Genomic DNA, 14,716 nt, shown 5'->3' on the forward strand with positions numbered 1-14,716 from the left:
TTATCATAGTGTTTCTTTTTCTTTCTTTCTTTTTTTGTTACGTTCTGTGCATACGTCATTGATGCCTAGGGCCTTGTGGATTTTTCATCTAACTGGAGACATTATGTTTTTTAACTGGCTGCATTCATATCATAACTTCTGTCAAAGTTGGTGATCGTATTCCTGCATGTGATGTACCTTGTGTACAGTGAGAAGTGCCGTAATTTATTGATAGCAGAGCAAGGGGATAGAGGCTGAGGTTCTGACTCTTCATTGGAAGTCCCACGCTAGATAATCTCACCATGGGTAATGGGTTGGATTTGGTGGAAACACGTCGCCTCAGGCTTCTAGTTGACAGCATTTCACAACCAGAAAATTGGCCCAGTGGCTATTGTTCATATTTTATCTTATTTATTCAGCTAGGAAAGGTAAGTAATGTGGAGTATTCCAGACAGGAGTACCTGCGTTTGGGACAGAACACTACTATTCTCCAGGCTGTCATCGTGGGCATTGTGCCGCCACGCCACACCAATAACCTAGAGATGCCCCTATTTTGTAAGCCGTATGTTCATACTGCGTTAGTATCAGGAGGTGATTCTTGCTTGAACGGGAAATTACATGAATATAATGTATATATAAATGAAAGGTAATGTACTTTTTACAGTGTAATAAATATAATGTAAAGAAACTTTTTGTTCTTTGTTGGCTTGTTTTTCCTCATATAGGTCATTTTTTAAATTGTATTAAAGAGCATGTTTTTCTCCTGTCAAGAATTCAGGTAAGTTGTTCTAGACGTACTGTATGGATGCACACTAGGAGAGGTTATTGATGGGAACTCAAGTAGAATCCACACACCAAGCCAAATAAATGCATAAACTATATTAGACTCACAAGTCAGTCTCTAAACACCTAGCACAATAGTGTCCAAAAAAGGGGGGAAGAAATTCCCCCCTTTTTATGGCTGTTGGCACAACCACTGTACTTGGCATTTTGGTTAAAAGCACTGTGTGATCTGGTGTTGGCGTGTTGCTGTAGCTCCCTGGTTCCTTGTTGGATTCATCTGGAACATTTGAGAAAACGGGGTGCCACAGCAATGTAAGGTTGATTCCTGCATTTATCTCACTATCTGCTTCTCCTCACAGACACCTTTTGGGTTTGCTCCTGGTTTAAGATATTTTGTTGTAGTTCATCACTTAGGCACACATACCTTACACTCAACCACATGACGAAACTTTCTTCCACACCCCATAACATGGTTCTATTTGTGTATATTTAATAAGTTGATCCCATTTTGTTTTCTTTAGGTTCTTTAATAAAACGCTTGGATTTTATACCTCGGGCCAAACCTGTGTAGCAGTGAGCACATCATGCACACTGCGTAGTTGTTTGGTCTAGCTCTGTTGGTTTTTGTGTTTTGGTTGGTTCTACTTTGGGGGAGATGCATCATGTGTTTGATCTGATGTTGGTTTATTTGGTGCTGTGCAAGAGGGTTCCCCCTTTGGTTGTTTTTGTAGTGCTGTGAGCATGAGCCTAGAAATAGCTACAACAAAAATCGCACTGTGAACTGAGCGGTGCTGTGTGTGTGTGTGTGTCAGCTGCTGTGGTGAATGGGTGTGTGTAATTAGCTAGGATTGGCCCGGCATCTGCAAGGCTCAATAGGTCCTAAGACAGACAGAGGGGGACACAGGGAGACACAGCCCTTTAAAGGAGACTGCAGTGCACTGCTCAGAAAAGGGTGAAATGGACTTTCATTATAGTGTAGTATGGAAACAATCGGTTTCCTCAAAAGGACCTTGCTTTCAGTCACAAAATGGTGAACACTGGATGAAGTCATAGTTATTTGAAGTACATTCTCAATAGCGTCGACTCACAACAGTTTTAAGTAACCGGAATAGTGGTCATTGTAAACATATTGGGCAGCTCCTTGTTAAATTGGCTATTTTTGTTACAAAATGTCAAAGAAAAAAAATGATTTGGAAAAATGGTCAAAGTAATGAATACATGATGAATCTGATGATATAATCACGCTTGAACATTTGCATTTGCAAAAGCATTTATTATATATTATAATATATATTTATTTATTATATAACACAAATGATTTTTTTTATATGGCACCTGTTTGTTTTGTTAGTAGTGTAAAGTCTGGTGACAAGTCACACAAGGTTAATAGTAGTATTAGAGCAAGCCTTATGTTGGAACCTTTCATTTTAAGACTGTGAATGTGGCGACCCCTACTGGTCAACTAAGAAAATGGCACCAAAAAGGCTTCTGCCATAAATGTGTGCCTGAGGCTTGCAGTCCCATTGTTTTAATGCGTCACTCCTCAGGTGTTGGACCTGTGTTGGACAGTCGACTGGCGGGTTGATTACTATGGCCAACAAACCTGATTTATGGTCCTGACAGTGTCCAGAACCAGGTCTCAAAATCAGACTGTTGCTGCTTTCTTTGTAGAAGATATGTTGGTCATAGCTCCTTTTTAATAATCTGCTCCGCGCTACAAGGCAGATTATTTGAAATAGAGAGCTTGCTGCAGGTGTTTGATGACTAGTAAGAGTAAATGTGTTTCTGGCCATCTCGGCAACCTAGGTGAGATCACCCCCAGGTGTGCAATCCTTTTTTTCAGCCAGTATCGTGTCAGTATCATGGTCAGTACATAATTTATGCATTATTTCAGTATCATGGTCAGAATTATGTCAGTTACTATCATGGTCAAATCATTTCATCTTTAAATTAGCAACCTTTCTTCTGTGGCTAAATTACTGTACTGTATAATGCTAGGGATGCATAGTTTCATACGCCCGCTAAACTTATCAAGCTTGTCCCCACTCCCGAGTCCCTGCACCAATCCATGTCTAACCAATGACTAGTCTAAACTAAGTATGCACCCCATACCGGTAAGTTCAGCTCAACAGACTGAGGCATTTACAGTATGTTCATGACGATCCACATTGATAGCCATTGTCAGTGCATCTCAAATTACTCATGCCACTAAATAGATACGCTGCTTTTCAAACAACAGGCCATGGATGGACGAGACCGTTGTAGCCTTGCTTGACAGAAGGGGGTTTTGCTGGATAGCGATATTAGCGAAGCATCTTGGTGTGACCACCCCTTACCTCTCCACTAGAGTAAAATATTTCTGTAAAACTTTAAGCCATGTCTGAAACGGACAGTGTTGGTAAATATAAGATGGATTTCTGGTGTAAAACATCTGTATTTTTATTTCAAAGCAGAATGAGAAACACATTTTCTTTTCTTAGTAAACTAATTATATCAGAAACTACAGAGGAACTGACTAGGGGGGAAAAGTCAAACTTTGTACATGGAATGTAAAAACAACATCCGTTAAACAAGGAATCATAATGGCAAACTGTAGGGTTTAAGTTATTTCTAGTCTAGAAAGAATGCAATCTCTTAAAAGGACAGCGTAACATAAATGTGTACAATACAGTATCACTCACAAACATTTTTTTTTCTTCTTATAATGCCTAATGAGGCAGATTCCACATCAAAACCCCTACTTTCATCAGCTATGAACACCAGCTGCAGAAAAACAAACAAACCAACCATCAGAAAATATAACTCGACTCCAACAGTTAGAAAAAATACCACCCAAGACAAGCAATTACATTGCTGTGGAAAAACCAAGTATACCCTGTGAGAAAGTTCACAATTGTTTTAGTTTCATTTGGGCACATGGGATATAATTGAACATTAGTTATATATAGGGAAAGCTTTTAACCTCTTACGTTTAAGTTAAAAGAATTTAAATGGCGTCAATCAGTTTCATTTAAACTGAAGGGACAAATGTACAGTACATCATTACACTATGTGAACTGAGCTCCTCTACAGCTGCCTCCTTCATTTTTTTCTTTTTCAGCTTCTGAAATATAGAACACCCTACAAAAACTATTAAAAGAGGAAGGCTCATCAGACATTTAAAGAGGCAAATGAAAACGTACCTTTTCAGCATAGTGTTTTAACAATCAATATTACTCTGCTTGACTTCCAAGCTACTCAAAAAAATAATAATAAAAAATAACACATTGTTTTGGTTTTTTCTTTGTATAACTGATTATACATTTTAGCCAATTCTGATTGTGGGTGTACTTAAATTGCTATTTTTCAATGCATAAGGGATTGAAAGATGTTACTTTTGTCATGGTTATTTTGTGAACTTTGTTGCCTTCATCAGTATAATTGAAACCCACTTTTAATTTCCAAATATGCCTAAATATGTCAACAAAGATGAACTTTCTTATGCGTGTGTGTAAGGGGCGTACTTCCTTTTTCACAGCATCACAGTTGTCGCTTGTTCTCACTTGGCATCCAGTTTGGCCATTTCCTGAAGGTAAATTCCAATGCTCTCGCTGTCAAACAGGACAAAGTAAATGTTTTTCAGCGAGGAGGTGGTTGTCGACACAAAATGGTTGGAGATGGCCTTGAGGATCAGCTGGGCTGCTGTTTGCTTTGGGAAGCCATTCCTATGTGGGTATGAAAGATGAACAGATGTGGCTTAGAAACATGCAATAAGTCTGTCACAAATAATGGAAAAGGAGCGTTTCCAATTGTGTTCATTGGTGCAATAGTCCGGCAGCCAACAGGCTTCTTTTGTGTTTTTTTGTGCAAAACTAATGCTTGGAATGGATTCAGAATCACATATAAACCCCTATAAAACAAATTGCTCAATACCGACAGCCGGTCAGCAAGTGGATTCATGAATGTATTTATATAGACAATATTTTCGGCCAATAAAAAACTATACCAAATTTCCCACTCCACACCCCTGGCTGCCGGACTATAAGTGAACAAGGGAACCACTACAAAAAAAACGAACAAAAACTTGACTGCCATTGTTCTTAAAACAAATGTCATGGTTATAGTCACAACCATCTGTAGGAAGCATATTTATTATAGAAATGATTATTGATGTGCATTGTCCCTGTGAAAGTTAACATGATTAATCCTATTACATTACATCATAAGTTACACTGTACACACTTCTATTAAAACCACTTTTAGCCTGCCGACAGATCTACAAGGTTCTACAGATCTACAAGATTATAGATCGGCTATTATTGCTATCGAGTGGGCTCACCGTCCAGCAGGAAGCGAGGGGAACGCTACAGATTTCAGCTTCTTCTCCTCTGCTGCAGAGAGGCAGTTCTTCACCGTCTTTTCCAGCTGGTCCTCACACTTCTCTGAGCCCCACTGGGGAACATTGCAGTGGATAACGAAGCGCGCTGGCATGCCGTTGGCTGAGCTCACTCCCACTGAAGTGTGCCAAGAGATACAGATGCAAAGTGATAGAGGTATACTTAAGGTTATGTTTAGCATAACATTACTTGTACAGTTTTACAATTTAGGCGTTTTAGAGACGCTCTTATCCAGAGTAAATGGTATGAAGTCAACAAACATCATGATAAATGGTCAAGTAAGTAGAGTGCAAAGAAAACAATGTATTGCTTCAAAGAAACTAGCATACTAGGTAAACATCAAACATGGCATCACTCTAAATGCTTTCTAAATACAATGCTTAAAATATGTAGGGAAATCCTTCCACAACTTGGGAGCCAGGTTGGAGGGAGAAGAGTCTAGGATGCTTGGTGCGTTAGGTAAGAGACAAATTGACTACCTGTATTAGCTGATCTAGTGAGTGGGGATGTGGCACTGCCACCCTCTCAACCCTTACAGGCATCAACAACAATTCTAATTGACTGACATTGTTCTTAACATACAGTTGGAGGCCATCGATATTGTCCTTTTCTTTTTGCTGAGGTTTGCGTGATCTGCGCAAAAGGACAGTTAACCCATTTTGGGCGGGAACCCCATTTGGTGTTTTAAACATTATGTTATAATTTAGCTATTGAAAAATAGCAGATCTACAAGCTCATAGCGCGCCACTCGGTGGCGCGCTACGAGCTTGTAGGTCTGCTATTTTTGAAAAATCGTGAAAATATTTATTTCAGAAAACTGGAGGATTTAGAAGGATTTTAAAAAATGTTGAGGTCAGGCCTAAATGGGTCAAATGATAAGGGACAATATCGGTGGCACCCAACTGTACATGTCATAGTAACAGGATATACAAAAGAGCAATAATTTCCGGTGTGCAGTGAACTATCATTCATCCTAAAACTCAATACTGATTACCGATGTCTCCATACAGTACCTGCCGCTACTTCCAGGGGACCATTTGCTTTCCGCAGCTCCTTGACTCCATCCAGAAACTCTCTGCCCCCTGCTTTCTCCAGGGCATTCCCTGTGCACAGAAAACAGCAGGTAAGCACGTCGGGAACCTGGTAAGTCGACGCATTCTCACTCCCCAAGTCCTCATATTTTGACACTAGGTCATGGTAGCTTTCGTGTTTGATGCTGCCGCCGAGGACATGCTGACATTAAGTACAGATCATAACCAAATCCCAACCCTAGCGCTATGCAAAGAGGATGCTGCTGTGTCAACAGAACCAGAGACTGTGTTGATTGTAATGTTTTATCTTGTTTCGAACTGTTTTGCAATGGTCTTATCGGCAACATAACTTTGTGCTCTTTTGTGTCCACATTCCATCAGTCACGTGACTCAGACTCCTGAACAACATAAAAATACACTGAAGGGGTACCCAATGATGCCATGGGGCTCCTGGGTGTCCGTCCATACAGTATGTCACTGGCTGGCAGTACCTGGCATTATGTTTTACATAAGTATGTGAACAGATTGATTTTTCTGATTTATTGATATATAAGTGCGTTTCTCACCCACTCCGTCTTTCAGGTCCATCTCTGCATTTGTAGGGTTAATTATTCCCTCCACCTTAATTGTTCCAATTTTGCTGATTTCACTCTCTGTTAGCGAAAGCTGTGAATTGGCATAGGAAAAGATAAACAAATCTACAATGTCACGCACACTTTTTCCATATGAATTTATGGAATTGCTCATTTAGTCTTATGCCTTGCTTACAACACAAGCGCACACGCACGCACGCATGCACGCACGCACACACACATTATTTATTGTACCTTCTGTCCAAGGAATAGGCTTTTTGCTGATAGGATTGTGAATCCCTCTCCCGGTCCATCTTCCACCGTGGAGTTCGGCACAGCTTCTTTGTCATTTTCTGTGCTCTGTACATTTCAATCCCACATACATGGTGACATAACAAATTGGTTAATATATTTAATTATACATCAGTACACATAATCGGTATCATTGTAACCATACAGCTGTCAGCTACTAACCCGTGGCTTGCGGCCTGGTTTGCCTTTTTTCTTGAGGGATGGTTTCTTCACGGCCTTTGAGCGTTCCTTTCTCTTCTCAGGGACAGTCACCTGGGTGTCCACCTTAACTCTGCCTCCTCTCTTCTTGGAAAGCAGCTCAGGGTGAATACGCGGCAGAACCCCTCCGTTTGATATGGTCACCCCCCGCAGAAGCTGATGGGAGGAGTGGTCAGAAAATAAGACCAAATCGTATTACTCTAAATGGCCAGTAGCTCTAAATAGGAAAGATGAGACATTGAAGCACAGTTGCCTTATTTTCAAGCAGACCTATGTAATCTCTATGTAAGAAGGGAAATTGTTTGAAGATTGAGAAAATAGAATACTGTTTCAACAGAATCGATGAACACATTTTTTATTAGAATGATTTAGGCCTGTGCTCACCATTTATTTATTTAGCAAAACTAGAATTTGCACATTGTCATTTCTAAACAAGGCAAGGTTGTTGCATTAAGGGTTGATTTCCTGATTCTGTAACACTGCAATGGAATAGAGCTAATTGTGGTAAAGTAAAATGTCCAAACATTAATCTGTTATCATAACATATTGGTATGGATCACTTGATCGCTTCAACTCAGAAGTGTTTTCATTTAAGAGACAGTTATGATTCTTGTGGGGAGATGTGGCTTAACCACAGCTGTTCCAGGACGAGGTTAACCAATAGCCACAAAGTCGTGGCAGCTCATGCCTGCTGTAATACTATCTGTTACACATATATCGTCTGGTGTCAACCGAAACCTTCATTACCTCCATAAATCTCATAGGATAGGACAAATTAGGACATACACACCTATTTCTCTGGGAGAATTTTACAGCACCAAAAAGTGAAATTGCAAGTGTATAAAATCAACATGCACGACACGTCTACTTTTGCACGGAAATACAGACATGACATGATAGAGTACAGACTTACAGCACAGTCAAATTCTGTAAGTACTGATTACAATTTATTAAAAAAAATATATATATATATATATATTAATTCATGGACCACAATTAAATGTAGGCTGTCCGTGTTAAACGTGTCCGTTGCTCTGTCCGTGGAGGTAATTAAAACTGTGAAAAGAACATTTACCACCCACTTGGGATGTTATCAACCGATAATCACCAATATGCTCCTTATGAGACCATGCAATGGAGCAATATAGACATTTCCTACATACTGCCTAGTAGGTGACTAGGAAACGCGGAAGTGAAACTACTAAACGATACAACAACTTCGCTTTGTTTACTTACGTGGCCGATTAAAACTGAGGTTAGAGTTAGGGCTAGAGTTGGTAGTCGGACAACGCGATAGACAATGGCTTACAACAACATCAACAACATCAATATGTAGGAAATGTCCATACTGGCTCCATTGCATGTTCTTGATAAGAACTGATGAAGGCTATTCAATTGTCTAATAACATCCGAAACCGCTACATTTACTGTGTGCTGGCTGTTTTATCAGTTTTATGAACTAGTCCTTACCCGTTCTGAATATATGAACAGAAAATTATGTTCAGTGTGGGTAATGTGATGTAATAGATCACATTATACAGTATAAGCTATTAAACGGTGAACGCGGAGGTTGGCTTTTTGGGCTGCAAAGCAAGTTGTAGTTTGTTCTTTATATAATCAGGTTAAGAATGAGATGTTTTGTGTGATTTCAGAATGTGTCGTTCGTGAGCTACTGAGCCAGCGTTGGTCATTGCATCTGTCTATGTATTTTTGTCATTGTGTTGTTCCGACGGCACGGGATCTGTCTTTCCCGGATTATGGTTATTCATATGTTATGATCCAACAGATATAAAAGTGCACAGTATTGTAACTGTTGCCAAGGCAATGCCCCGTCCGGGTGGAGTTAAACCCTGTTGCGTGCTAACGGTAGGCGGTTAAGAAAACGTCTCCATTAGTCCATTTGGCCACCCCGAGTCCCCGACAGATAAGCATGGGGAATGTTGCGCGGAAAACTGTGTCCCAGTATTAATCAGTGTCCGGCCCAACATGCATTTCACTGGTGACACGTGATTTCCGGGGAGATGAGTTGTTTTTGACGCAAATTAATTTAATTAAGATGATTGTTAGAATGTTTGGCGTGTGTAATGCAGGGCAGATGGAGGTTGGAGGACAGGGCTGTGCGGCGCTAGGTTCCGTGAGGCTGTCCGTGCGTTGTGGCGTTGTGAGGAGGCGCTTTGCTCTATGCGGAAGTGGACAGACACACCGACAGACCGCGGTTGTTGAATTTAATAATGATGATGCAACACACAGTTCAGCGGGTCTACTCTGAATAGTTCACACTTGTGAAGTTGTATTTAATAAATGGTCTTTTCACACCTCAATCAGGCCCAGTGTACACAATACCTTGTTATATATTATATTGTTACCTGGTTAAGCTCTTCATCGTTGGCCACTGCTAACTTGATGTGCCGGGGAGTTATTCTGCCCTTCTTATTGTCTCGCGCTGCATTCCCAGCCAGCTCCAAGATCTCAGCTAAAACCAAAATAAATCACACGTGGAAATCAATCACACCAGTCATACTACGTCATTTCCAACTATAATCACATACTGTAGGAATTCGAATAGAAATGTGAGTGTGCCACGTACACATGCATACATGCATACACGTGTACACATGTGTACACACGTGTACGTGTGTGTGTGTGTGTGTGTGTTGACACCAACTCACCTGCCAGGTACTCTATGACAGCTGCCATGTAGACGGGCGCCCCCATGCCGATGCGGTACTTGTGTGTCCCTGTGCGAAGATATCTCATCATCCTCCCCACGGGGAAGATGACACCCGCACGGGCCGAGCGTGAAAGCTTGGTTACCTTCTTTTTCCCTCCTCGGGCTGACATCCTGCTTTATCTAATGTATGGACAAAACAAAGACAGGGGAAAGGCACTTAATTACTCCAACACTAATACTAGTACTGAAATAGTCAAATCTAAATCCTCAGTATTCATTTTAGTCAGCGTGAACAAATGTAGGCCATTTGGTTACATTTGTACTGTTCAATAATAATAGGAGACAAGATATGTTTTACTATTTACAGTACATAATTAATTTGACAGGCTAATAATGACATCGTTGGGAGGCATATTGCATATATATATATTGCTTTTTTTTTTTTCTAATAACCTAAAATACATAAGGTGTTACGACACCTGTGGAATGGATTTTCAAGCTTCAATTTACCTATATTTATTCGGTTTTATGAATCCTTTTTTTAAATCAGACTGTGTGGACTGAAGATGAACTCGATTGCACCATTTCAAGCATTTAGCTGAAACTATTTTTTTTCCCAGTCTATAAACGGTGGTGAGAGCAGGTGTGTGTGACATGTCCTGAAATACACCCTGGCTGTTGCAGAGCTAAGATATAACATGCATGCTCTATGTGATTAAAAAAACGGTTTGTCGATCAGAATTCAGCCACAATCAAAGTGTTCACTCAAGAGCAACAGGTACTGTATAGCCAGATAATGAAGCGGCATCTGTAACTGAGAAACCATGCTTGTGATTCTCTGCCAAAAACATTAATTCAAAGCACCATGCTGTTTTCATGCAACCTTCAAATCTGTCAACAAGGCAGCTAAAAAAAAGACCATTTTGTAAGCAAATGTGGATCTTATCTTGGGCAGAGTTGTCAGTGGTGGATTATCATAAATTATGCATCACTAATTGATTTATTATATGTCTAGTCTACGTGTCATGCATTTTAAAATCGTATAATATACCGGGGGGAAAATATCCTGTCCAAATAAAAGGATTCCAATTATGTCATGTCGGTCTAATTAGCCCACTATAATGACTTTAAGTCGAGGAATTTGTATTGAAACCATATGTTCCCCAGAAGTAAAGCGCTACAGCTGAAAGGTTGTGCGTTCCCTTGGAGTCTATATGTAAACAAGATCCAGCCATCCATGTACAACTGACGGGCTGCGGCCTAGAGTACACAGGACCGTTAACGCGCGCATTAGTTCCATTGCATAAAAAAACAAATCTAGTTATCGTCAGTGACATAACAGTGAAACATAACCATAATGGACTATGGATATATCCAACAGGAAGCATGGGGTGCGTCGACCTCGATGCACCCTTGGCACAAGTTACATGATGAAAAATAAGGGAATGCGATCGTGCCACCTACTGTACCTACAGTGCAAGACCACCTCGGTGCACATATATTTAACGGTGATTCCGTTTGACAAAAAAAAAAAAAAAGCGTTAACAAAAACGCACGTCGTTATAAAAGCACGGGCAGTCATCATTATTATTATAATTTTAAAGATGTGTATCCGTAATCCTGCAGCAAATAAACAACGTTTAGTACGTGCATTTTCCGTGCAGTCGAGTCGATAGGCGACACAGTATGCACACCTCTCTAATCATGGGGCCTCGCTTGACTGGCTCGCTTGCCCAGCAGAAATAACCGTCGCTATTATTATTATTACTGTACAATGGGACCGATGTCGCCGACACAGACACACTCGTTGTATTTCTTTGAACCGCGCTGTGTTCACCTCCCCGTTTTAAAAAACGCAACAACCCCCCATTTTGATTCCCCGTCGATGTGGAATCTCATCAGACATGGAAAGTAGCGTTCATTCCTTCCACCATGAATCCGGATATGCTGCGCCGACATGACATTCTCAAGTTTGTACCTGTATCGTTTTCTCCTTTCAAACGCGAATCAACGCCGGGGCCCAGTGGATCCTCTTTGACTGCCCCGAGGAAATGACTGACTGATATATATTTTTTTAATATATTTTGATATTCCGCTGTCCTTGTGCGTATCCTGTCACCAAAAAAAGAAAAAGAAAAAAAACTACAGGGAGAAGCGCCGTCCAATCTTCGAAGGCAGGCTCTATGCTACTGATGCTGCAACGGGGAAGAATTCGGTACAGCGAAAACACAGTGAAAACGCCCCCTTAACATGGCTGCGAGGGGAGCAATAATGTTGGTTGAAAGGAACGCGATGTGCTTAAAGATTAATACAAAATACACTGTTTTCGTTGTTATTGGGTTATTATTACACACCAGCTCGCCGGGCTTTTTTTGTAAAATATTTTAGATTTATACACACGGCTGTAGCCTACTGTTCCCCAGAAACATGCATGTAGACGGTGTACAGTAGGTCAACATGTAGCCTAAAATGACCGCTCCATTTCGCTGGACGGACATTGAACCAGTCCACCTCACAGACACAGTCAGAGAGCTTCTCATACAATCTCTTATTTCATCGCTGGCAGGCAGGCTGCTGTGGTTTTATCACATCTTTATTTATCCACATCATCATGTAAGCCAAGGGCCTATATGCAGCCAGGCATCACCTTTCCCTGAACTGATTCCAGGTTTAACATGCGATGACATTATGAAACGTCAAATTAAAATAGAATTTTACTATGGCATTGAATTAATGCCTTGAGGAAAAACGTAACCGGTTCATGATAAATGAATCAGACAAGACAATCCCTAGTTTGTTTGATGCATCAAAAGGAAACCACATGGGATTTGAGAATGTCAGAGGAGCCAATCACATCACTTGACTCCATCTTTGATCTGTCAAAGTCAATAGCCCAATGAAAGGGTGATGGTGGCAGCCATCTCTTTTAGCAAGCCACCATTGCCACTATATATATTACATAGACAATTTATTGGTTAACATTTCTGAACCACAAGATGTTATCAAAATGTTCTCTGCATATAGCATATTTTCTTTTAATAAATTGTAGACATATTTGCTGGCATTTAGCAGATACTCTTACCTACAGTGACTTACAAAGTGAAATATCTATCTATAAATGCACCCAGTCTCTGTCTGTGTGTGTGTGTGTGTGTGTACTGTTGTAATACACGTAACTCGAGAACCGACTTCAAATTCAACACACGCGTTCCACACCACCACAGGGAGTGCAGTGTCCGGTGTCGAGTCAGTCGGACCCACGGTTGTCCAGAGCCGCCCCAAAAGGGCCTCTACCCGGGTTCTGGACAGGGCCCCCTGCCCAGGGTCCATATATGGAGCTGGCCTGTTCTGACATCATTCTGACGTCTGCATAGACTCCATATTTGGGCATGCCTGACAAAGAACCCCAACGGGTACCGCTGTAGAGGCCCCGGCACGTGATATCTGGGTGGGGCATGCATTTCCATCTTGCATCGTTCCAAGTGCTGTAGGCCTCCCAGTTTCAGGGCGGACACTCTAACCACAAGGCCACTGTCTGGTCTGGTCAGGATCCGACAAAACTAGCAGTATCTACCACAAATAAATAGGCCACAATAAGAATGAGGGGTGTGTGACGTGTGGACGTAAATGGGGAGTGAGTGTGCAGGGAGGTCATCATAAATGATGCAACCATCCATGTATTAAAACATCCCTCTACACCATGTTAATCAGTCACCATGTGTGCACACTCCAAGTACAATGTGAAAGCCAAGGAACAATCCTCTTCATCCAAAGGCCATCTCCACTGTATGTCTATATGACATATACAAACATTTTGACTGACTTCTTCTCACACACGCACACACACGCACGCACGCGCGCGCGCACACACACACACACACACACACACACACACACACACACACACACACACACACACACACACTGCACCATGTGCAAACCACATAAATCCTATCATGATCCATCCCTATTCTGTGAACATTCAGTGAAAATAGATGGGGGTACTTTCTGTGAAGATATTTAGTGTAGAGCGAAATCAGGTCTATTACAGTTACAGTATGTAGAGCCATGGAGGACATGATCAAAGTATATATAGGCTACGGTACACTCCAGCCTGCTTTGGTGTTTTTAAAGAGGATCCCCACCAAGTCAGTTATTATACATGTTATAAAAACATACAGTGTAATTATTGAAAATCCAATCAATGGAACACAATGTTTACAAAAGCAGATCTCCTCATTGTAACTGACAGTATATTTATAATAAGTAAATGTGTGGTTTTCTTTTGGATGTATCAATACATTTTGGCCGAACAGAACAGTGGTTCTCAAACCTCTTCACCTCAAGGACCCCCACATTTATGCGTAGGCTATTTGGCTGCAGACCCACATCTGTTTGTGCCATGGACCCCCTATACAACTTTGAGAACCACTGACTGTAATGGAACACATTAGCAGTGTGATTCACTGGCTCATGAAACCACTATGTTCATGCATTTCCAATAACAGTAGAGGGCAGTAAAAGATCATTTTTCCCCCCAGACATACCTGTTCCCAAAATGGACAAGTTTTGACAAAAGTCTGGATCCTTATTTGGATCCTTCTAGGTTAATGTTTGTCAAGTGTGTATAATGTACATTAATGTTTGTAAAGTGAGTATTGAGTAGCTAATCATCAATGTAATGTGATAGTTTATTTAGCTAAACTAATGCCGATATAGATTATAGATGGATAGACAAGCACGAACAGGTTGTGCCGTAAATTACTTGCTGCCAATTTTGCTGACCAGGAGAGG

General features: G+C 40.9%; 1 protein-coding gene across 1 annotated transcript; it reads right to left on the bottom strand.

Moving 5' to 3' along the window:
• Positions 1–3,185: 3,185 nt before the first annotated feature.
• On the bottom strand, positions 3,186–12,132 carry macroh2a2 (macroH2A.2 histone). Its single transcript, XM_079511520.1, has 9 exons — positions 11,901–12,132; positions 9,921–10,102; positions 9,618–9,724; positions 7,216–7,407; positions 6,997–7,101; positions 6,736–6,835; positions 6,152–6,241; positions 5,081–5,255; positions 3,186–4,466 (listed from the first exon to the last, which is right to left on the bottom strand). The coding sequence occupies exons 2-9, from the start codon at positions 10,090–10,092 to the stop codon at positions 4,301–4,303; spliced, it is 1,107 nt and encodes a 368-aa protein (XP_079367646.1). The 5' UTR covers positions 10,093–10,102; positions 11,901–12,132; the 3' UTR covers positions 3,186–4,300.
• Positions 12,133–14,716: the final 2,584 nt, after the last annotated feature.

The sequence above is a fragment of the Electrona antarctica genome (assembly GCF_951216825.1).
Source record: "Electrona antarctica genome assembly, chromosome: 10".
In the NCBI taxonomy this organism is placed as follows: Eukaryota; Metazoa; Chordata; class Actinopteri; order Myctophiformes; family Myctophidae; genus Electrona; species Electrona antarctica.